Source organism: Ambystoma mexicanum, chromosome 2p (assembly GCF_040938575.1).
Source record: "Ambystoma mexicanum isolate Mex_15411 chromosome 2p, UKY_AmexF1_1, whole genome shotgun sequence".
NCBI lineage: Eukaryota > Metazoa > Chordata > Amphibia > Caudata > Ambystomatidae > Ambystoma > Ambystoma mexicanum.
In genome coordinates, this window is record NC_090923.1 from 965,764,625 (window position 1) to 965,787,920 (window position 23,296).

A 23,296-nucleotide genomic window follows, 5' to 3' on the forward strand; every position below is an offset into this window, starting at 1 on the left:
TCTGGAGAGCACTGCAAGGAACACACAGGCCAGATCGGCAGCAAGATAGTAGCCACAGCAGAAGGTGGGAGGCGGGACTTCCACCTCTACACGCCGTGACCTGGATGTACTTCCCCGGGAATGCTTCAAACGTACAGGCACCAGAAGCAGCCCTAGAAACTGCAATACTCTCCATATGGCATTATGTGCACAGGCATTGCAAGCATGTCCGCCCCCGTCTCACAGTAGGTGGGGCAGGTCAGGATTACCCGCAGACATTTCTAAAAGAATGCAGATAAAGTACCTGCTCCACGTTTTTGTCCCAAATATGTTGGACAAAACGCTATAGTGTTCAGTTCCTTAAGGAAAGCTTAGGAAATAATGCAGTCCTTTAAGGTATGGACCATACTACCCAGAAGTGTTATTTCTTTGTGGCAAATGGATTGAAATGTGGAGCAAATAAGCGCGTGCCCGCTCAAAAAACTAGACGTGCAGAAGGCAAATGTTGATGCCCCAGGAGAAATAGCAAAACATTTTGCGCCCCAACAGAAATCTTGTACAACGAGAAAGCCCATTGCTTTTCTATATGGTGCCGGGAGATAAAATGGCCATCCGAGTTCTTCTCAGCGGATATCCTATTAAAATTCCTGTACCAAAAAATAGAAGATCAGAACTGCTGTCAACATCTGCCTTGGTGTACCCTTGCATACCATGTTTTTCTTTTATGGTCTCTAAGGTTTGGGGTCTTTAGAATGGACGCCAATTTATTTTCAGCAAGAGTATCCCTTACCATCTAACCTGCGACCATCAGGCGAATTCTTTCTGAAACCTTTTCTCTCCTGACGTCCAGGATCCTTGCATTGCGTATGCAGGCAGTGGGATCTCAGTTCGTGCCCAGCTTTGCCCCCTTACCTCCCTATATGATATGATAGGTTATTTATAATGAGCTTAATACCCAGAGGTTTCTAAGCGTGACCCGGGGATCGAACCTGGGTTGTTCTGTGTCGTCTTGCTTCCAAGGCGAGCATGTTACTGTTGAGCTATCCTCCCGTGACAATCATATTGCAGACGCATAGCTACTGAAGACAGATAAGAACCACAAGGATCATCTGCGCTTTCTAGCTCAGCAGCCCTCACAATGGTCCTATTTGAGACACAATGGCCCTCCTTAAGAGCCTGTCAGATTTCTCTGTAGGATTACCGCATGTGGTAGCTAACATTACTGCATAGAGTATTTCTGTAAATCTGCATGGTTATAAGAATACCACTGGCCCCGTGGGAAAGAGGCGTTCATTTCCCTGAATGCATTGTGTTCTCGTTTTCTACTGAGCCCGTTCCACCTTGATTTGAGGTTGGGAATGGATTGTTCATGGTAGCGCAGCCGGTCATAAGGCCACTGTGCAACCTTTTAGTGCCCGCCTGCACCCCTGCTCTGAGCGGACCCCGCAGGAGGCATATTCTCCCCTAGTGCTGGCAAGTGCTCTGACTTCCCATCACTGAAAGGCATTTACAACAAAAAAACCATGGACTCTTTAAAATGTGTCCTTCCACTTGTCTGGTGGAAGTAAAACATTAGAGGTGATTTTAGCAGGCGTTTAAACGCATAAGCAGGAAATATTTACCACATGCAGTGAAATCCCCACACCTCGTACTTTGGTATGCAGTAAAAACAGGCTTCATTTACAAGTACCGCCTGCTTTAACCATTAGCACGGTCCTCATAATGAGGGGTCAGGTGGGCAATACGTCAGGCGCATTAGAGCTCTGTTACTAGGTAACTGGTTCGCGCTTTCTGACAGGAGGCTCAGATAGCATGTATTTGAACGTTTTTATGAAGCTGTGTATTACCTTGTGTGGAAGTTGTTGCTTTAGTGCGTGTGTATTTTGCTGTTTGTCTCACTGCTCCTCCGTGCATGATTGTAGAATGCGGATGCCTGCAGATGAATGACAGCTCAGGGAGTGTTGCGTGACTGTGACGTCAGTTGTTCTGATTTGTACCGCCCCCGCTCTTCCGCTGCGGTATGTATGATTCTGAGAGTGGCAGTGGGGACTGAGCTGTGAGGACCTGACGATGCACCAGTGGGTGTCTCCTAAATCTACAGTTAACTTGTTTTACTGCCACATATAATACAACCATGTTCCTTTTTATCCGCTGAATCTTGAACCTGCTCCTGACTGAAGATTTTCCAGCAAACCACCTTTCCTGGGCAAACTCCTGGAAAAGCTGGCCATCTCCCAGATTTATCTTCATACTGAATCTGTTGGTTGTCTCCATGACCATCAGTCTGGCTTCAGAGCTGCCAGAAGCACGGAAACTGCTCTCCTGAACATCCGTGAAGACTTGCTCTCTAACCTTGACTCCAACAACCCCTGTGTCCTCATCTTACTTGATCTCTCTTCTGCTTTCGACATGGTGTACCATGCCATCTTGCTCAACCGTCTTTGTGATAACCTGGGCATCACTGGTAAGGACCTGGCATGGCTGACTTCTTTTCTCTCCGAGTGACCCTTCCAGGTTCATCTCGGGTCCTTCCTCTCCTCCATCTCTACCTGGGTGTTCCCCAGGGGTCTAACCTCTCTCCCTGGCTGTTCAACCAATACCCGGCACTTCTTGCCCACCACATTGCTGCGCTGTGCCCCAACTTCCAGTGCTATGTGGATGACACTCAGTTAATTTTCAGGGTACCCTCAGCCACCTCTTCTCCCTCTCTCATCTCTGACTGTCTGTCCGCCATCCAGTGGTGGTGTGCCGCCAATGATCTCTACCTTCATGACAAGAAGACGGAGATTCTCCTCATCGGCACACCCACACCCTCCTTCCTGTCACTCTCTGGCTGGCCTCTTTTGGCCCTCTCCCTGCTTCCACCTGTGAGGCTAAAAACCTCTGGGTTATCTTCGACTCCACACTCTCCTTCTCTCCTCACATCTCTGAGGTTTCTTAGAAATCACACTTCCAGCTGCACCTCCTGAGAGGTAGTCTTCCTTTCCTCTCCTTCCCCCAGAAGCTCACTGTCTCCAGAGCTCTGGTTCTATCTAGGCAGGACTATTGCAACAGCCTCTTTTTAAATCTGCCTGCTTCTACTCTCCGCAACTCATCCAGAATGGGACTGCGAGACTTGTCTTTGGCCTCAAGACCAGGGATCGTTTCTCTCCAGGACTAAAAGCACTGCACTGGCTTCCAGTGGCTGCGAGGATTAAGTTCAAAACCCTCTGCATTGTCCACAAGGCCTTCTGGGGCCTCTATACCTTCAACTCTCTTCCTAAATATCTTCCTTCTCGAGCTCTTCGCTCTTCCGCCTCCAACTTCCTCAGGGTCTGTCGCTTCTCCAAGCAACGAGTTGGTGGTAGATCACTTTCTTCAGCCTGGGCCTCCCTCTAGAACAGCCTCCCTGCCCCCCTGAAACTTGAGGAGAACCATCTCCGGTTCCCGGAAGCACCTCAAAACCTTTCTCTTCGCTTATGCTTTCTCTCCTCCGCTCCCCTGCTGATTTCCTGGCTGATATGGACATTGCACTGGTTTACCTGGCCTGATGCCTGCACTTACCCTTTTACCCTTGCACTTGCCACCTGCAGGCCATACTTTTCTATTGTTATTTATTCTATTATCCCATGTACTGCACTGTCCCCTCCTGCTTCCCCCCTGCACTTTCTCCTCTGTCCCTTCCCATGCACTTGCACGATCTGAATGACACCTGGCCTATTAGGATCCTTGTCTGTCTTCCCTCTGTTCCCCCTCCCTTGCCTCGCCATGCCTTGAAACACTTGTGTACAGGCGCGTTATAAATGCCTTATCATATCATAACAGAGATTGTTTTGTAGCATGTTTGCTACTGTTGTAAAACGTTTTCAGAAGCAAAGTGAACATGTCGGTTATTAAGCAATACCTTGCTGTAGTACAGTCACAACACACGTTTGCAGCATGAAAAGGGCATCTCTGTTCCGAACTGTAATTGCATTGCAATTTACTTGTTGTATAAGTGCCTAACAAATGCACAATACATACATAAATAAATAGGAACGCACCCACAAAGGTCTGGGAAGCACACGTCTCTCACTGGTAGTAGTTCCGGTCTCGTTTAGAGGTTATTGAATGTTTCCACGGAAACGTTAGTCAGCTGCTTCCCCTGGAGCAGAGGGTGTATGCTACCAGCAGCCTTTCTGTTCTGAGAGTGCTTCCGCCTCGCCCACTCTCACTGCACATGTGGGGTGCTTGTTATCCGTCAGAGGAGAACCTCCACCACCCTGCCCGTGCACACACTCTCCCCGGCGCCCAGCGGCACTGTACGAGCAGAGCAATGCCCCACCTGTCCCTGCTCTAGCACCAACATCAGAATTCAGCTCTGCCGCAGAGGCTCGCACTGGCGCCGGGGTCCCCCTCTTCCTGGGAACATGGTGCATGCTTTGTGTCACATCTGGCTCAGGTTCAGTACTGGAAATGCAAGAAATGCACTGTGGGAAGCCAGTACCAGTGGATGTGTGGTGGCAGCGATGGGAGCAGGGGTCCAGTCATGGAAGCCAAGTGATTGTTGGACAGGGAGTGAAGCGCCCTTCTTCTGCCAACCTGACAAGCGTACAATCAAACTGTCAATGGAACCAAGGACCCAAACATATACATATTATTCAGTCTTTTTTTAATGTATGTATTCTTGAACCATTACGTGTCTATATTATCCCCATTTATCAAATTACCCAATGCCGCTTATAGATGCAGACGATTCACAACACACACCCACACTAACCATGCCCTCTGCCACCCTCACTCACACACTCTGGATCACGGTCAAGGTTTTCAACCTTGAACCACTCTCACACTCATATCCTCATGATGTGTTATGCTATGTCAGGGCATGTTATTTCACGTCATGCTATGGCAAATCGGTGCATGATATATTCCTGGTAAGCTCTACCTTCACACCAAGTTCCGTTCCCAGTTTCACATTGGTTTAGTTTGACATCCCCCATAAGCTCCAGCTTTGCATTCCCAGTAAGCTCCCAGCGCTGCCCTCCTAGTAAGGTACTTATTACCAATAAGATACTGGTTTCACATTCCCAGCAGACTTTACGTTTCCCACTAAGCTCCAGGTTTTTAATTCCCATTAACAGTGATGATCCCAGTAAGCTCCCATTTTGACATTCGCAGTAATATCCATGTTTGACAATCCCACTAAGCTTACATTTGAAGTGAAGGGTCAGTGGCCCAAAAAATTACAATAAAATCCCTAGCAGAAACCGGGGTATTATTCTGATACCAAGCAAGGACATTCCCCAAGGGCAGAGACAATGAGAGCATTCTCACTTTTATGCAAAAAACAATCAGAAAAGTCAAATTCATGTACACAAATATTCACGAGACTAAAGTGCAACACGTTGAACACATAGAGACATATCCAGAAATCATCTAACACACATCCAGAAATCATCTAACACACATCCAGAAATCATCTAATACTCACCCAGAAATCATCTAATACACATCCAGAAATCATCTAACACACATCCAGAAATCATCTAATACACACCCAGAAATCATCTAATACACACCCAGAAATCATCTAACACACAACCAGAAATCATCTAATACACACTCAGAAATCATCTAATACACACCCAGAAATCATCTAATACACACCCAGAAATCATCAAACACACATCAAGGAAACATAAAACGCATTAACAGATCTAGAAAAGCTAACAATGGAGCACACACTGAATGGCATTACTGATGATCCCCTTTTTAATCAATTAAAGACAAATTCCGAAATCTGCTCATCCTAACAACTGAGCTTTAATTAATGTGCAAATCAATATATATTTTTTACTACAAAAATACGATTGACTTAACTTCCAGCACGAGACACACAATTCAATGCCCAGCCTTCTTCTTCAAGACCATCTAATTTGCTTAACTAATGCCTACTTTTCTTACTAGATCTATAAAAAATGGAGCGAAAGTGAAGGTTATAATTTGTGCATTTTGCCTAATCCTGCAAGTGTACCACAGATATAAAGAAAGGTAGAGCCCACCATATACCGTGGACAGTTTCCCCACTGTTTCCTCCTCGGGCTACTTGTAGATCCATTGCTGACTGTTGCCCCCTAACGTTATTCTTCCAGCTATGGTTGTAAGGCGCTCCATGGCTTCCCGGAGCTAGGTCCCGCTCAATAAATACCCTACTAACAATGCAGTATTGTCCCTCCACCTGCATTGAATCTTAAAAACAATTAAAACAAATATGTTCTTAATCAAGGTCATGTCCATAGGGTGTTTGTGTCAGGACTAGCAAGGGGTGTCCTGTAAAGACACAGATGTTAGTAACTATATTTGTAATGATTTAAGTAAATGTATAATAATATAGACATGGTTATCAAGACTCCCCACAACCACAACAGGGGTGTGTTTCAAAAAGGCCATGTTAGAGGATAAGCAATAAGTAGCACAAATCACACTCATCAAGTGTTTGAACCCCAGGAGAAATGACTATATCCCGGTTTGGTCCAGCATGGGCTATGCTGTACCTGGAAAAAACCAGAGACCTGAGACTCCATGAAATAAACGGTCCTGGATGTACGAATTGGAGCACCAGCCCCCCTCAAACAAATTGCCGAAGTCTCACCTGGGTGCCACACTCGATTCCTATTAAGTGTGCACCAACCAGCACTAATGCTCACAGGTCAGCATGATGGTAACTTTGATCCCTGGCTGCCAGTAACACATGCTGCAATGCATGGCCGCAGCATATGTCGCCCATGTGTAGCTCGATGACGTGGACAAAGACTGCCAACACCCAAAGTCTGAAATGCAGTGTCTTGACAGAGGTGTAAGCAAGAGGTGCCAAGACCACTACAGTTTACACATTGTATTCTGCACCTCCTGATGCACATCATTACTGAAGAGCTGTCATAGGTAATCGACTGAAGGGCAACAGGGTACACAAAGACATGTCTATGTGTTATCTAAATAGTTTGAATGGCAGGTCAACACACCAATGCTCATCTGTAATGGGGTGAGCATCTGCATGCTAAAGGTGAGCACTCAGATATTCCTTAATAGCACTAAAATCTCCCTAGAGGGGGTGGGGATGGCCTGTGGGGACAGAGGGTGTAAACACATGTTGGTGCATGCTTACCTGCTGTCTGAGCAGGGGGTCGGGCCCTGGGTCTTCCTTGTCTGAACAGGTCCAAGCAGGAATTGCCCTTTTCTTTGTCAGCCCATCGCTTTGGGCGCCCGGGCGTGAGACGGCCTTGATCTAAGAGTTAAAAGCAGGAAGGAAGAGGAAGGTGGGTGGTGCTTGGGCCAGGTGACCTAGATCCACTTGCACCTGCTCCCCATCTGCAAAGGACAAGAGGCTAGAGGGCTCCTTAAGTAGGGAAAAAGAGCAGCAACCTGGAAGGCGCCAGGTGCCCAGGGCTTAGGCCAGGTGACCTAGATCCACTTGCACCTGCTCCCCATCTGCAAAGGAAAAGAGGCTGGAGGGCTCCTTAAGTAGGGAAAAAGAGCAGCAACCTGGAAGGCGCCAGGTGGCCAGGGCTTAGGCCAGGTGACCTAGATCCACTTGCACCTGCTCCCCATCTGCAAAGGACAAGAGGCTGGAGGGCTCGTTAAGTAGGGAAAAAGAGCAGCAACCTGGAAGGCGCCAGGTGGCCAGGGCTTAGGCCAGGTGACCTAGATCCACTTGCACCTGCTCCCCATCTGCAAAGGATAAGAGGCTGGAGGGCTCCTTAAGTAGGGAAAAAGAGCAGCAACCTGGAAGGCGCCAGGTGCCCAGGGCTTAGGCCAGGTGACCTAGATCCACTTGCACCTGCTCCCCATCTGCAAAGGAAAAGAGGCTGGAGGGCTCCTTAAGTAGGGAAAAAGAGCGGCAAGCAGGAAGGCACCAGGTGGGCGGGGCTTGCTAAGTGGGGGAAAACGAGCAACAACCTGGAAGACGCCAGGTGCCCAGGGCTTAGGCCAGGTGACCTAGATCCACTTGCACCTGCTCCCCATCTGCAAAGGAAAAGAGGCTGGAGGGCTCCTTAAGTAGGGAAAAAGAGCAGCAACCTGGAAGGCGCCAGGTGGCCAGGGCTTAGGCCAGGTGACCTAGATCCACTTGCACCTGCTCCCCATCTGCAAAGGACAAGAGGCTGGAGGGCTCCTTAAGTAGGGAAAAAGAGCAGCAACCTGGAAGGCTCCAGGTGGCCAGGGCTTAGGCCAGGTGACCTAGATCCACTTGCACCTGCTCCCCATCTGCAAAGGACAAGAGGCTGGAGGGCTCCTTAAGTAGGGAAAAAGAGCAGCAACCTGGAAGGCGCCAGGTGCCCAGGGCTTAGGCCAGGTGACCTAGATCCACTTGCACCTGCTCCCCATCTGCAAAGGAAAAGAGGCTGGAGGGCTCCTTAAGTAGGGAAAAAGAGCGGCAAGCAGGAAGGCACCAGGTGGGCGGGGCTTGCTAAGTGGGGGAAAACGAGCAACAACCTGGAAGACGCCAGGTGGGCAGAGTTTAGGCCAGGTGACCTAGATCCTCTTGCACCTGCTCCCCATATGCCATATGGGTTTCCTGTGTGAGCACCTGGAATATGAGTGTGTGGCATATGAATGTCTGGTATATGGTGTATGGACATATGGCATCTGGGGGCATGGCTTATGAGTGTTTGGCAAGTGTGCCACGTATATGGTGTATGAGTATATGGTGCATTTGCTTATGCTTATGAGTGTTTGCCATATGAGTGTATGGTATATAAATAAGCTAGCACAGCGCAATGGCACCAGCAGTTGGGGCATCTGGGGAACCAGGACGGAGAAAGACTGCAGCATATTGCTGCCTGTGAAGCCCCGACCCCTTGCTCCAAATCCTGAGGAGCTGCCCACAGCAGCAACGCCCACGTAGCACAAAGGCGCCAGCAGTTGGGGTCATTTTGGCGGCCGGAACCCTTGCATTTGTGGGCTCTGCTATTGCGTCTTCCTGTGGTAACCAGCGGGTATCGAACTTTTCTCGCTGGATTCTGTACCCTTGACTTCTTGACTCTACAAGGTGTATTATGTGCTCCAACTGTATGTGTGCTTGCATCCTTACTGCTCTAAAGTGTTAGTCTAGTCATAAGCCCCTTGTGTTCTCAGTATCCAGCAGTATTCAGCTTCCAGTCTGTGGTGAGAACATCTGTTTCTAATTTCCCACAAACTGTGCAACGGGAGGGGGAGATGGACTTGGGCAAGCCCCTTTAGCCGGTCGGACGTCCCCGTGAACAGCGGGCAGACTGTGGTGAGGAAGAGGTCCTGCATTTAATCCCCTTGAACCAGTGCAACCGGAGGGGGAAACGGAGTTAGGTACACCCCATACGCCTGTCGCGCGCCCCTGTGCACAGCAGTGATTATTTCAATTAATTGATGCACTTCTTTTAACTATGTATCTGTTCACTGTTGCAATAAGTTATCATTTATCACCTCTGTTTCACATTTTATAGTTGTGGTTTTTACTGTGTTCTGTCCATGTTTGTTTTCTTTTTCAATTTCCCAATCTGTATTTAATATTTATACTGTTGTTACTAGCGTGATCTGTTACTCTGATTTTGGCTGCGAGATGTCGAAGAGGAAAGCCCTTCCTGACGTCTCTCCCACACAATTTAATAAGAAACTAGCAGCATTTAGACAACTGATATCCTAAGTTAATGTCCTGTCATCAGAAATGGAAACATTGCTTTAAGATATGCCTGCCACTAATCTAACACCTATATTTTCAAAAACACTCTATTTGGCCCAAAAACCCTGCTATTTGCCCCAAGCCTTACAAGTAGAACCCAATCTCGACTGTCGAGTACTAGAGGGTCCTCGGAAATTAATGATACTCCACCCCCCTCTGAAAATTCCACTTCTTGTTTCGAAGGAATCTATGGCCCCTGGCACGAAAGAGATTTCCAGGGGGACTGATCAACAAGAGGGTCCTTCCTTTTCAAAAGCCTACTAACATTAAAGGGGAAGTTCACTCAAAAATGTTATTGTTTAAATAAATTGCCCATAATTAAAAACGTATGTTAACATATATTTTTCTAAAGAATCCTATGAAAAAGAATCTGCAAAATGTACATCCAAGTACTGTTTTTCAATGAGTTGGAGGCACCCATTTTCTATACAGAAACAGCTACATCTGTTTCTTTTAATTCTCTCCTGTCGTGGCAGTAATCAAGCAGGAGCCCCCGACTGGGAGCTAAAGCTTGTTGCAGCTGGAGAGCAGAGAATGAAATAACATGTTCACAGGACAGTCAGTCCTATGAATGTCAATCCTAATACAGACAACAAACAGTTATCAAATCTGGAAAGCATTTGTTTTCTGTATTAGGATGGTATTCATAGGACTGGCTGTCCTGTGAAAGTGTGAGCGAGGCAATCACGTCCTGTTTCTTTAACAGGGCATGTTTGCCACGCTCTTTCAAAAGGACTCCTGTGGTTAAGGGTTAGCCCTTTCAACCAAACAACCTAGGTTGTGATCCATGTCTCTATTTTTTCTGGATGCTTCAATTTTTGTTTTTAAAAAACAATATTTGAAGCACCAGGAAAAAAGGCAGGATCTCTAATCCAGGCCTTTTGACTGAAGGAACAAGTCTTTCATCACTGGACCACTGGATTCTCTGCTAATCACAAGTGTTCTTTGCTGTTTTGTTATACAACATGGCAATGAGCCCTGTGATTTCCATTTCATAGCTAAGGAAATAGATTAGACGAGCCCCCTCATGTAGTCTAATTCCTTAGCTGCTTTCACAGCGCTTTTTGATGTGCTGCAAAACAACAAGTAAAGAGCGCTATGCATGACAGAGACTCTTGTGGTCCAGTGGTGAAGGGTGAAGGGCGAAGGGCGCACTTCTATCACTGGACCCGATTCGAGTGCCAGTCGGTCTCTTTTTTATGGTGCATCAAATATCGTTTTTTTAAACAAAATTTGATGCACCATACATAAAAAAGACAGACTGGGATTCGAACTCTGGTCGAGGGGACTAGCCCTTAGCCACTGGACTACAAGAGCCTGTTCTTAAAAAGCAAAGCAAATACGCCCTGTTAAATAAGCAGGATGTGTGTGCCTTGTTCACACGTTCACAGGACAGGCATTCTTATGAATGCCATCCTAATACAGTGAACAAACGCTTTTCAGATTTTTCTGAAAAGTGTGTGTTTGTTGTATTAGGATTGGCATTCATAGCCATGCCTGCGCTGTGACCGTTTTTCATTCTCTGTTCTCTGGCAGTAACAAGCTACAGCAACAAGTAGGGGGCTCCTGCTTGATTAATGCCGTGTGAGTAGAGAATTCAAATTACACTTAAAAGGGTTTCTGCTTACAAAATGGATGTCTCCAAGTAAGAACTTGGAGGCACATTTTGAACTTAAAACAAATATATGTTAACATCTATTTTTAATTATGGACAATATTTTTAAACTAAATTTAAAGGGCAAGCTCAAATTTGATAGGACTCGTGTTGTCTATTTCCTTTGGTGTGAAATGGCAATTTCAGTGCTCATTGCTGTGTTTTATAACAACACAGCAATGATTTCTGTGAACGCAGATAAAGATGTAGACTACACAAGGGAACTTGTGTAGTCTATTTCCTTTGGTGGGAAATTGAAATCACAGGGCTCATTGCCATGTTGTATAATAACATAGCAATGAGCACTTGTGATTAGCAGGGACTCCAGTGGTTCATTGATGAAGGACTTGCTCCTTCAGTCGCATGCCCTGGATTGGAGTTTCTGCCTTTTTTTCTGGTGCTTCAAATATTGTTTTTTAAAATAAAATTTGAAGCATCCAGAAAAAATAGCAGCAGGGATTAGAACCTGGGTTGAAAGGGATATCCCTTAACCACCGGACCACAGGAGTCCTTTTGAAAAAGTGTGGCCAACACGCCCTGATAAAGAAACTGGGGTGTTTGCCTCGCTCACACGTTCACAGGACAGTCAGTCCTGCGAATGCCATCCTAATACAGACAACAAACGCTTTCCAGATTTGAAAAGTGTTTGCAGTATAAGGATTGCCATTTATCGGACTGACTGTCCTGTGGACATGTTATTTCATTCTCTGCTCTCCAGCTGCAACAAGCATACGTTCCCAGTAGGGAGCTCCTGCTTGATTACTGCCCTGAGAGCAGAAAATTAAAGGAAACAGATGTAACTGTTTCTTTATGCAAAATTGATGCCGCTAAATCATTGAAAAGCAGGACTTGAAGGCACATTTTGCAGATTATTTTTCATCAGAACTTTACAAAAAATATAGTAACGTACACTTTTAATTATGGGCAATATTTCTAAATAATCTTTTTGACTGAAATTCCCCTAAATATGACTCGCCCCTTGGGAAATGACATACCGGGAGTCTACTCCGCTGCTTCATCTTTCTCTGAAGGACCCCAACATAGTTTAAAATCACCTTTGTCATTAAATATGACTTCACAATCTTCTAACGAGGACCTTGGTCATCCCACTTTCCCAAAAGACCCTGCAAATTGCAGTTGTTGCCTTATTTGGAAATCCTCATTACACAACATTAACACTAACATAAAGGATATGAAATTACAACTATCAAGCATTCCAAGCCAGCTGGGGAAATTAGTGGCTGTTGGGTCATGTCCGAGACCTCATTTGGCCATCCCTCCTAGTTCTAATGGCCCTTCTTTGGTGTCTCAAAATATCTCTATGCTACCCTCCACGTTCAATGTACCCTCCACCAACAAATCCATTTTGACCCAGACTCCCCATGCTGTCAATCTTGAACCCTCAAAGATTTCTTCAGTAAAGCCAAACTCGCCTTCTTGTCACAGGCTAAAATAGTGTCTAAGGGCAGAGGAGAGCCAGAGGCTAATGGACCACGCATACCTACTCCTCTACAATTGCCCAGATGCAACCTATCCACAAAATGGCCTCTGGCGGCACCACATTCAGATCCCATAGTCCCATGGTCCCATAGTCCCAAAGACACATGGTAATGCCTTTTCACTGGAAATGATGAATGTCCAGAAACTCCAGAGAGGTGCAATTGAACACCCCGAGTCCTTAATTAGCAAAGAAACCCATTGGTTACGCCACTCGAAGGGTTGTTTATCAGTTATTCGTTCTGATATTACCAAAGCTATATGTCATGCAGACCCCACCAGTTCTAAATATGAATATATTTGGCTGGTACTCACAATAGAACATCTAGCACAAGACCTCTTATCAATTGAGTTTCGTACTTTAGCACCTACAGGCTCACATCTAGTTCTGAGACCTTTTTGAGGCTGGGAGGGTGAAACGCTGCTGACCACCAGGATCTTATTGATCTGACATGTGAGCCAGAAAAGAAAAGCTTGGTAACATGCTCATCCCAAAAAGACCCTCGCCTAAGGAAGGACATAGGTGAGACAGTGACCCCTCTACTGCCACCCAGGCCCATTTGGAAGGGGACTCTATCCAATTTGAGAGTAATGAGTAACTAGTGTCCATTCTCTCTTGGAACATCAGTGAGTTAACCAGTAAAAACCCAGACTCTCATTGGCACGAATTTATAGAACAAAGCAAATGATCTGCTTCCAGGAAACTTGGAAAATCGAACCAATTCATAAACCCTATTATCGTAGCTTCTTTTATCCAGCCCAAAAAGTCAGCAAAGGAAGACCCAAAGGTGGATTACTCATTTCAGTACATATTAGCCTTGGGCTATCATGTAAACCCATAGAAATGTAGCCCCCCCAACTTACTTTATGTGGTGCTTGGCCTCAAGGGTGGTCTAACTGTCCTGATTATGAATACTTATTTAAGACCAGATTGACTAGCAATTGCTGAGGTCTGGCATGCACTGGATTTCATCTCTGGCTCCATTGATATGGTAACTAACAGGGCCCTAATACTGTTGGACGATTTTAAATGTCAACTTGAATGCACTAACCAGTACTCAGTTGACCTTCCCACAGAGGATAATATATGAGTTATTCCAGACCTCCAAGTCCACCCTCCTGCACGTAAATACCCTCTGACTAACTCTGCCTTAGCGATCGTCCTGTCCTGTGGGCTCAGATGCTGTAATGGATGTTTTCCTGATAACTCCCCGGGCCCATCCAATGCTCTGAGCACAAAACAAGCAGAGTTTCATTGAATATATTTTGATAAACACAGATCAATGGACTCTGATAAATTCCTTTCGAGTTGTAGAATGTTTGGAAAGTGATCACGGCCCTTTGATTGCCAAATTGTACTTCTCTGTCAACTGGGGAAATGGCCAAACTCTGCAGTATCTACATCCTAGGTAACAACCACCGGCTAATTTAAAAACTGTCATGTGGCCATCACCTACCGATTCTACTTTGTTACCACCTGTATATATGAAGCTGTGGCAGCTCTTGGAGTAATATTGTAAACCTAACACAGCTCTTACATCGCTTGTTTTTTATGACTCCTGGCGAGTAGGTTATTGCCTCTATTATCCAGAACTGGCAAAGCAAAGCCCAACCTAACCAAAAATCAACAAGGTTAGTTTGACCAAGAGTGCAAGGAAGCCAAATTGGCTCTCCTCCAGCAACTGAAGTCATCCAAAGGAAGAAACCCTGAAAGAGTCACCAGTAAAAGACATGAGTACAAGAACCTAATTGAAAGGAAGACAGCCAAGTCCACAGAGGCTCTCTGGCTATCTCTCCTGATGAATTATATTTGATGAATTAGTACTGCTTTACAAAGATGTTTTCCTTTACAGTATACACATTCATAGCGTCTAAATGCTGCTGTAATAGTATGTTATCACATTGGCACATGGAACAGGGAACACGAGGGGCTTTGTGCACTTGCTCAACAAATCCTTACACAATTTGGACAGATTCGACATTTTGTGTCTACAAGAAGCCTGGCTCTCTGTAACTCCGATAGTGGAAGGATATGAGATAACCATAAACCCTGTAATTAAAAGAAAGAAAGAAATGACGTCCATTGGCCAGCCTGCTCACCTTGATAAAAAAAAAGTCTGGATGCTGCGTCCTCAGCACAAACAGCACAAACAACATAACTCTGTACATTCAAGGAACTGAAATTCAAATGCCAGATGAATCCAAGTCCAGGAAAAGTAAGATGCATATCTTGAACGTATACTGGCATCATAAAGCCGTGGGCACAACCATCTTCATTGACCAAGTGTCTGTGTTAATTGATAGTATTAAATTAGTGGAACCAAGCCCTTCCATAATTTTGTGCGGATCCCTTAACATCGAATGTGTGACATCAAGGTGTGCAGGAAAGCAAATATTTGAAAAGACAAGGCTCTGTAACCAAGTGACGCTTTGATGGTTGGAACAAATGGAGGCAAGGGACATGTCCATTCTCGATGGAAACACCACAGGAGACATACCTCCACGAGCGACTTGGAGAAGGAACATGCAAGAATCAATCTTAGACTACTTTTGTTATCCAAACGAGTAGCACAAAGAGTAGCCTCTCTGCAAGTGATTCCTAAAAACCAGAGTGATCATAATCTTGTAGAGATAATATTCCACGGTCCTTCAACAACTAATTCAGCATCATGGAATACAGCTGTGACGTTTGAACCAAGCAGGAACCGATTACGGCTAAAAGCCAACGATGTGAAACAAATTACAAGAGCATACCAAACGAGACTAACTGAAGAAAACAGTGACAAGGTAGAATATTCCTCCTTGTTAGCTCAATACGCAGAAAGTAAAAAAGGTCTTTGTAATATCAGATTTAAGAAAAAACATGCGTTTGATCTGGAGTTCCTCAAAAAGAAAAGAGAGCTCCTAAACAAATCAGATCCATCATAAGGGCACCAAATGAAAATCAATTTGATGAAAAAAAGGTTAAACAAAAATATAAAAACTGGTTGATTTTGCACAGGCACATACTGGAACAACGCGATGCGGAAGTCATGATGAGTACTTTATCATATAAAGACATCAGGGATTTTCGAAACTCATTAATGATACATATACCCCACAAGAAACAATTCTGTGTAATATGGTATCAGAAACACAGTGGGTATCGCACTATAATGAGTTATATTAAAAATAAATCCCCTACAGAAACTCTGATCTTCCCACATTTAATTCATTGGGACATCCAGTTTGAGAAAGACGCCATTTTGAAATATATCAAACCAATTAGCTCTTCAGGGGCACCAGGCCCTGGCGGAATTACAAATCAAATGGTGAAGGAAAATCCGGAAGAATGGGCAGAATTGTGTACTTCATTGTTCTGCACAATAACAGAGGAGTGTGCAATCCCGACATCTTGGCAGAGTGCAATCATGGTGCCAATATTAAAAGAAAGGCACTAGATCAGATCCTAAAAATTATTGTCCGATTGCCCTCCTTGTCATCGTGGGGAAGATCTTTGCCACTCAGCTTCAACTACAACTGTTAATATGGCTCCAATCAACATCACACTATGATCCAATACAAACAGGCTTCATGAAGGGCATTGGTTGTGGGCTAAATTTGATGATAATCAACCTCTTAAAACTGGAAGTGATTAGGCAGGGGACAAAGATATACCTTGCCTTTGTCGACTTAGCCCACGCGTTTGATAGTGTGGATAGGGAGCTTTTATGGACAAAATTGAAAAACTGGAAATGTCCAACTAGCTTGATCATGGCACTGAAAGCCCTTGATACGGACAACGAAATACAAATCCGCCTGGATCAAGCTGGCTCCTTAACTGAGCCGTTAAAGACCTTTTGAGGAGTTAAACAAGGGTGTCCTTTGGCGTCTATTCTCTTTAATCTGTTTTTATCTGACATTGGTGAGAACCTTGAAAGTGTACCTGCATTTCCATCTAGAATCAACGCGAAACATCTAGGCTGGATGTTACACGCGGATGATTTAGACCTTCTTGATGTTACTCCGATTGGACTTCAACATAAATTTTGCGCGTTGGAAAAGTATGTGGAACTGAATGGTTTAATTATCAACCCTGCAAAATCTGAAATTTTAACCCTCCAAAATATGAAGGGAAAAGAAATGACACACCAAAAAGAAGTTACAGTGGCACCTTGGAAAGGAAACCGTAAATTGTGTCAATCTCACCAAATACCTTGGGATGTGGATTCATCCAAACATCAATGACGCTCCTTGGGTAGAAAAAAACTAAAGCTAATTGAAACATCTAACTACGCAGGGTGCTCTGATTAACAAAAAATTTGGTAAATTTTCGTTGAAATCGACAATTGATTTCTGCAGGCAAAAAGTGGTACCCGCGCGGATCCATGGAGCTGAATGTGCCCTGGGTGGCCCTCATTCATTTTGGGAAACTCTCGAGAACAGCTTTTGGCGCACAGTGCTGTGGCTTCCGAAGGGTGTCCCGACTGCTTGCATCAAATACGAATTGGGCCTTGCATCAATAATCGCCAGAGTGGCATGGAATATGCTGACACTCTATCGGAAGGCGATTGATAAACATGGTCCTCCACAATTTAACATCTTGCATGACCCATGTTGTTGTAACAATGAAAATATTTACACTCAATGGGCAGAGCATTGTGAATTTTTTTTAGGAGATGTTAACCTCGACAAAAGCATTCTGCAAACGAATCCCAACCTGGTAAAAAAAACTGGTTACAAGACTGGATAGACACCATAGACCAGAGATTCCGACACAAGATAATGTTAAATGCTGCGTGCAAAGCCAAAGCCTTAAATAATCTACCCAGTTACTTGGATAAATCGCCGGACAGATATCGCAGAACCTTTTACGTGAATTCAGGCTCCACCTATTTCAAACCAAAGAGGTTCTCAGCCTGTGGAAAAACGACTTGGTAAAGGACAATAATCGCAGATTTTGAGGTATCACTGAGGCATCTGACCATATTCTGTCCCACATTAAGATCTCTCAGAACTAAACATTTGGGATCCTTTATAGCAGGAAGCTTGTTTATGAGCGGTGAAGATTGGTGGTCGGTATGCTCTGATGGGTCTAACAAAAAACTAATGTTTGCACTGACATTCTTCCTGGAGAAATTAATCACTCTGTTAGCAAATGACGACAAAGCCAGTGAAAGCTGAGTGAATTAGATATAAATCATGCATAACGAACTGACGGAGCTTGGAGCTAATAAAATTATGAACTCTCGTCCTACGGGGAGTTAGTTGAAATATGTGTATGATCTATGAGATTGTATCTAATGTGTTTTTCTTGTTTTAAAGGTTTGTAATAAACCAAATAAAAAATAGTATGTGATTTTATCTTGGTATGTGGATTGTGTTTTTTAACTATGTTCTTTTTTGTGATTTTGTACAAATGCTTTTATTGTGGAAACTGAAATAAAGCTTTGATTGGTTGGTATATTAATATAGTGTATGGCATATGAGTGTTTGGTATGTTAGCGTGTGGCATCTGAGTGTCTGGTATTTGAGTGTTGGGGTATGATGTATCAATGTATGTCATGTCAGTGTGTGAAATGTGAGTGCGTGGAGCATAGGAGCGTGATATAATTGTGCATGTTATCATTGTGCATGGCATAAGTGGGCATGGCCTAAGAGCATGTAGCATATAAGAGTGTGGCGTAAGAGTGCGTGATGTAAGGTGTATGAATGTTTGGTGCATTGAGTATATTATGTATGGCATATAAGCAGTTTATGAGTGTTTCATGTAAAGTCATATGAATGTCCTACACACCTCCTGTACATAAAAGGGAGGTCTGGCTTTAATGTGAGTTTTTATATATAGAAGAGACATATCAGAGTTTTACATTTCATATATCTATGCAATTTACATCTATATATCTCATACGTATGAAAAATCATATCAAAATGAGTCCTGACTTTTAGGTATGTTTTCATACAAAAGTAGTGTTTATGTACAAAATGTACATCTCCTACACGTTCATGTCCAGTACATATCAAAGAAGTACGTTTATTCTATACATGTCTTATACACCTCCTGTATGCATTTATCTAACTGAACGAATTCGGTATCTTGGGGTGGGTCTTTTTCTGATACATTACCTCGTCTTCATGGCATTCGTCAAGGCTCTGTTTTAGGACCTTTTTCTTTTCTCTATACATCTCCTCTTGCATCTATCATTTTGTTTTTTTGGGATATCCCATCATTTTTATGCAGATGATACCCAGGTCTTCCTCTCTTTCTCCTCTTTCATCTTCTACTCATAATAATCTTACCTCTTGTGTTCTAGCTATTAAATCCTGGATGTCGGATCATTTTCTTGTCTAAAATGCTATTTAAACTGAGGTTCTCTTTTTTCCGTCTAATACTATTCCTTCTGATTCTCCTCTTTTTGTCTCATTTCCTCCTTCACAACTACCTATTTTGTCTTCTGCTCATAATTTTGGTCTTTACCTTAATACTGACATATCCTTTTCTCATCATCATCTCATCATATTTCTATTATGTCACATGCTTGTCGAATTTGTTCAACAGTCATAAATCTCGTTCTTCGTTCTTTTCTTATGTTTGATGCCACTAAGCTTTAGATCTCATCTCTTATCTTTTCACATGTATTCTCTTATCTTTCCTCTCTTGTCTCTTTTTATTCTCCTTCACGTGTTCTTCGTTCTCAGTCTCAATTTCAGTTATCCGCTCCCCTGTTTACCAATCACGGTTTTGTTCTTTAACTTTGCTAGCTCCATTTCACTGGAATGTTCGTCCTCTAGCTCTTCATTCTATTACCTCTTACTCTTTATTCTGTATTACTATTAAGAATGATCGCCTTCATCTAGAAGGACAACTCTGAATACCTTCTTTTATTTTTTATCTTTGCGTTTTTTGTTTTGTAAAGTGTGTCTATGTTCAGCGATTTGGAATAGAGCAGAATACAAGTTACAAACACAAATATGAAAATTCAATTGTGGTCTGACTTTGATGTGAATTTCTATAAATATAGGAGGTCTATAAGAGCTTTACATTTCATGCATGTACATAATTTACATCCCCTATACAGCTCATACCTATGAAAATGCAAGTCAGTCCTTACTTTGATGCAAGTATTCATGCATATAGTAATGTACATGTACAAAATGTACAGATCCTATATGTGCAGTTCGTATACAAAATGTACTTTAATTCTATGCATGCTTGAAATATAGATAGATCTTAAAACTAAGATATCTCAGAACTGGCCAGCTCAATGTTTAATTTCTTTTAGGACACCAGATCCTGGTAAGATCTAGCTGTATCTCAAAAATCTTAAAAAATCAAAGTACACAATGTTGAGATAGTTGGGCCTTAAAAAATGATTCCGATGGTAACACCATATTAAAAGGTGTAAAACTGAATTGAAACAGCATTTAAAAAAAAAAAAGACAAAGATGTGCATGAAAAAGTCTTCTGAAATATTCCATGTAGTGGTGGATGCCTAGAATATTTTCCATAGAAGTGGGCAAGTTTTTGGGAAACTTAATTTTATGATTGATAAACCCCACAAGGGGGTAAGAATCCTAAGTGAGTCAAAATGTCTGAAGGTACAGAAAGCGCAGCCATGGCTGGGAAACCGAGTGGCCCAAGGAGGGTTAAGATAAAGAATAATTCACCATAGGCAACTGAACCAAAAGGTCCAAGCTTGACCGCGAGAAGGGATCAGATAAGAAATACAGGTATACCCTGGAGGAGTAAGAATGAGAGACCAGTTGAACAGAAGTTTACATCTCGTTGTACCACACAATTTAATGTATTACTGGAACAAGTATCAATGTTGAAATTTGAACTGTTTGCGCTAAACAGAGCCTTGTTGTGGGGGGTCAGGACTCCCCCTTCTATAAAGTAAGAAGACAGACACAGAGCTTGGGCCTCATTCTGAGTATGGCAGTCTGGAAATAAGGGTGCCGGTAGCAACGTACTGGCACCTGTTCCAGACCACCATACTACAACGATGCCGGTAGGGGCCACGGATACCCCAGCAGGCCTGACCTGCCGGGTATCAGGCCCCTAGCGGCATGGTGGTCATGGAAGCAATGGCACTGTTAGTAACTTCCGGCGCCTCCATGACCCCATTTCCATGGTGTCATATTGGTCCCCATGGAAATGGAGAGTAACCATTATCGCTGCCACTTGTGATATCCCGGTGGCACTGGGATAACAGGCGGCGGTACGGCAGTTACCGGGATGCCGGAAACCCGTGGCCTACCAGGAGGTTTTCCGGCAACCTCGTAATGAGGGCCCTTGTATTGCATTTGCCCTACATCCGAAAGACACAGATCTTGTTTTGAACTATATTTGAGCTGCACCAGAAAGACAAACTTTGTTTGGAACTCTTCAAGCAGGCTGAGGCTTAAACTGGAGGAAAGAACTGTAGATACAAGTTGGTGCGGTTGCACACCAGCCAGTCCAAGCCAAGAGGGGAGTAGTCGTGTGCTTTTAGAGACTAATTTATGATTCTTTGTTGTTAGTGGTAGGGTCAGACGTTAGGACAGAATAGGTTTACAGGGCACCAGTTAAGAACACGTCTCTGTGTTCGTCAGCTATATCTGATTTACCACAATTCCCAATAGGTTCCAAGTTTGACTTTGCCAGTGAGCTTGACATTTCCAATACGCCCCCACTTCCTACAATTCTGCTGTACTCAAAACAATCGAAACCCCAGATAATATGGAGTGCAAGCTGCCACTCTAGAAAACTTGTTTGTTTAACCCAAATTAAAGGAACACAAGACGCATCCCTAAACCACATACATCACAATTCAAGTAGTGTGATGAGGCTTGGGACTCTGAGACAAGACTGTCGCAATCCTCTGGCAAAATGAGTACGTGCAATTGCATAGTATGATGAGAGCTTTGCTGTTGGTGCCTAAAATACCTTATAGAAATCAGGTTAGGCAAAAAAGCATGCTTATAGGTTTATAAACAGCATCATAAATGGAAGACTTGTGAAACCAGAATCCCATTTGATGTGAGCCTAAAGTATCTCCTTAAGCTTTAACTATTGCACTTTGAAGACCAATAGAAACTGTGTGATATGGTGATATGATCATAGTCATTGCTTAACAAATGCGTGCAGCTTGTTATCAATGATGTGAAAAAAAAAGCGTGCACAAAAGAAAAACATTTTTCTCTTTCAAATGGAAAGCAATCCTGGAAGCAAGCTACGCCGTTTATTTAAAGGGTTCTTTTTGTGTTTCCTATCACTGTTGTCCTGAAATAATTCATAGGTTTGGCAGCTAACTAAACCTGGTCTGTGGCTTTAAAATGCAGAGGCTTGGTTGCAGTTGTTTTCACCTAAACATTAGCACGACCTGGGGGACTTGTAATAGAAAAGGGTCCCTCCACGGTGCACTCTTGTGTATTAGATCAGCATGGGGTGCTAGGGAATGGTATACCCAGGGTGATGGCTCTGGTGGTGGTACCGCAACCCTCGGTCAATCCTGTTTTTATTTTTATCCAGCAGAAGCACAAGGCTATGTCCTGCTGGTCTTTGAGGGGGCCGGAGGAGATACAATGTTTGCATTGCTGGGCCTGCATGGATCGGTCCTCCACAGAGTGACGCTCTGGCAAGAGGACGTTTTCCCAGAGTTGGAAAGAACCTTCCAACCCAGGGTCCTGCTTCCACCTGAGGGTTTGGGTTGGGAGATGAATAGGGTGGTAGACATTTTCATACAAGCTTTCCACACTCTTAAATTCCCTACCACTAGATATGTGGAATCAGCAACTATTGCAGCACCTTTTAAGGAATGTACACTTTACTGCACTTTACTGCACTTTTCACTCCCCACTTTGCAAGTATTCACTGAAATATTCCCAAATACACCTACGTTGGTGAAGCAACGATGTAAAACGTGATGGCATAGCGGATTTAAATATGTTGAAATGCATTTTGTATATACCAAATACTTTAACACATTTCAAACATTGTGGGTATGTTTTGTATCCTGAACATCTTTTGTTCTTACTTTGAAGGATTCTGTGTTAAGATGTTCTACATCAAGCCAGACAGGTACTATGGTGAGATCCAAAAAGGTGAACGCCTGGGAACCATGCTGCAGATGCAAAGTGTATACGGCGGCATTACGTCACACCTGCACGTCCAGAGTTGTGACCATTCCATCGACCCCACACCCAACGTATAAAATGAATACCACAGAGACAAAAGTATACTGTGGACTGTGACTGAGATTATTGTTTTGTTTATAATAAAGAAAATCTCTTCTACATGAAATGGACTCTGTTGTTATTAGTATCACATGACCATCTTCAGAAGTATGATGCCAGATTGGAATTAGTCCACCTGTGGTGGGTGGTGACTTTTTGAAGTGGTGGGGCAAAAAATATTTTTTCATAAGTGAGGCGAGCACAGAAAGCCAGCGAGAACTACCTTAAAGAGATTGTGGGTTGCTCCCTCCCCTCACTGCGCACCCTGAGAGTCTTAAAAAGCAAGTCGAAATAGT

The 23,296-nt window shown here is 43.7% G+C and overlaps 1 protein-coding gene across 1 annotated transcript in view; it reads left to right on the forward strand.

The window, feature by feature from the left end:
- Positions 1-23,067, forward strand: part of LOC138566970 (leukocyte cell-derived chemotaxin-2-like) — a 37,037-nt gene extending 13,970 nt beyond the window's left edge. The window contains exon 4 of the mRNA XM_069644757.1: positions 22,809-23,067. Coding sequence (XP_069500858.1) covers positions 22,809-22,978 — 170 coding nt within the window. The 3' untranslated portion in view covers positions 22,979-23,067. The remainder of the gene's footprint in view (positions 1-22,808) is intronic.
- The last annotated feature ends 229 nt before the right edge of the window (positions 23,068-23,296 follow it).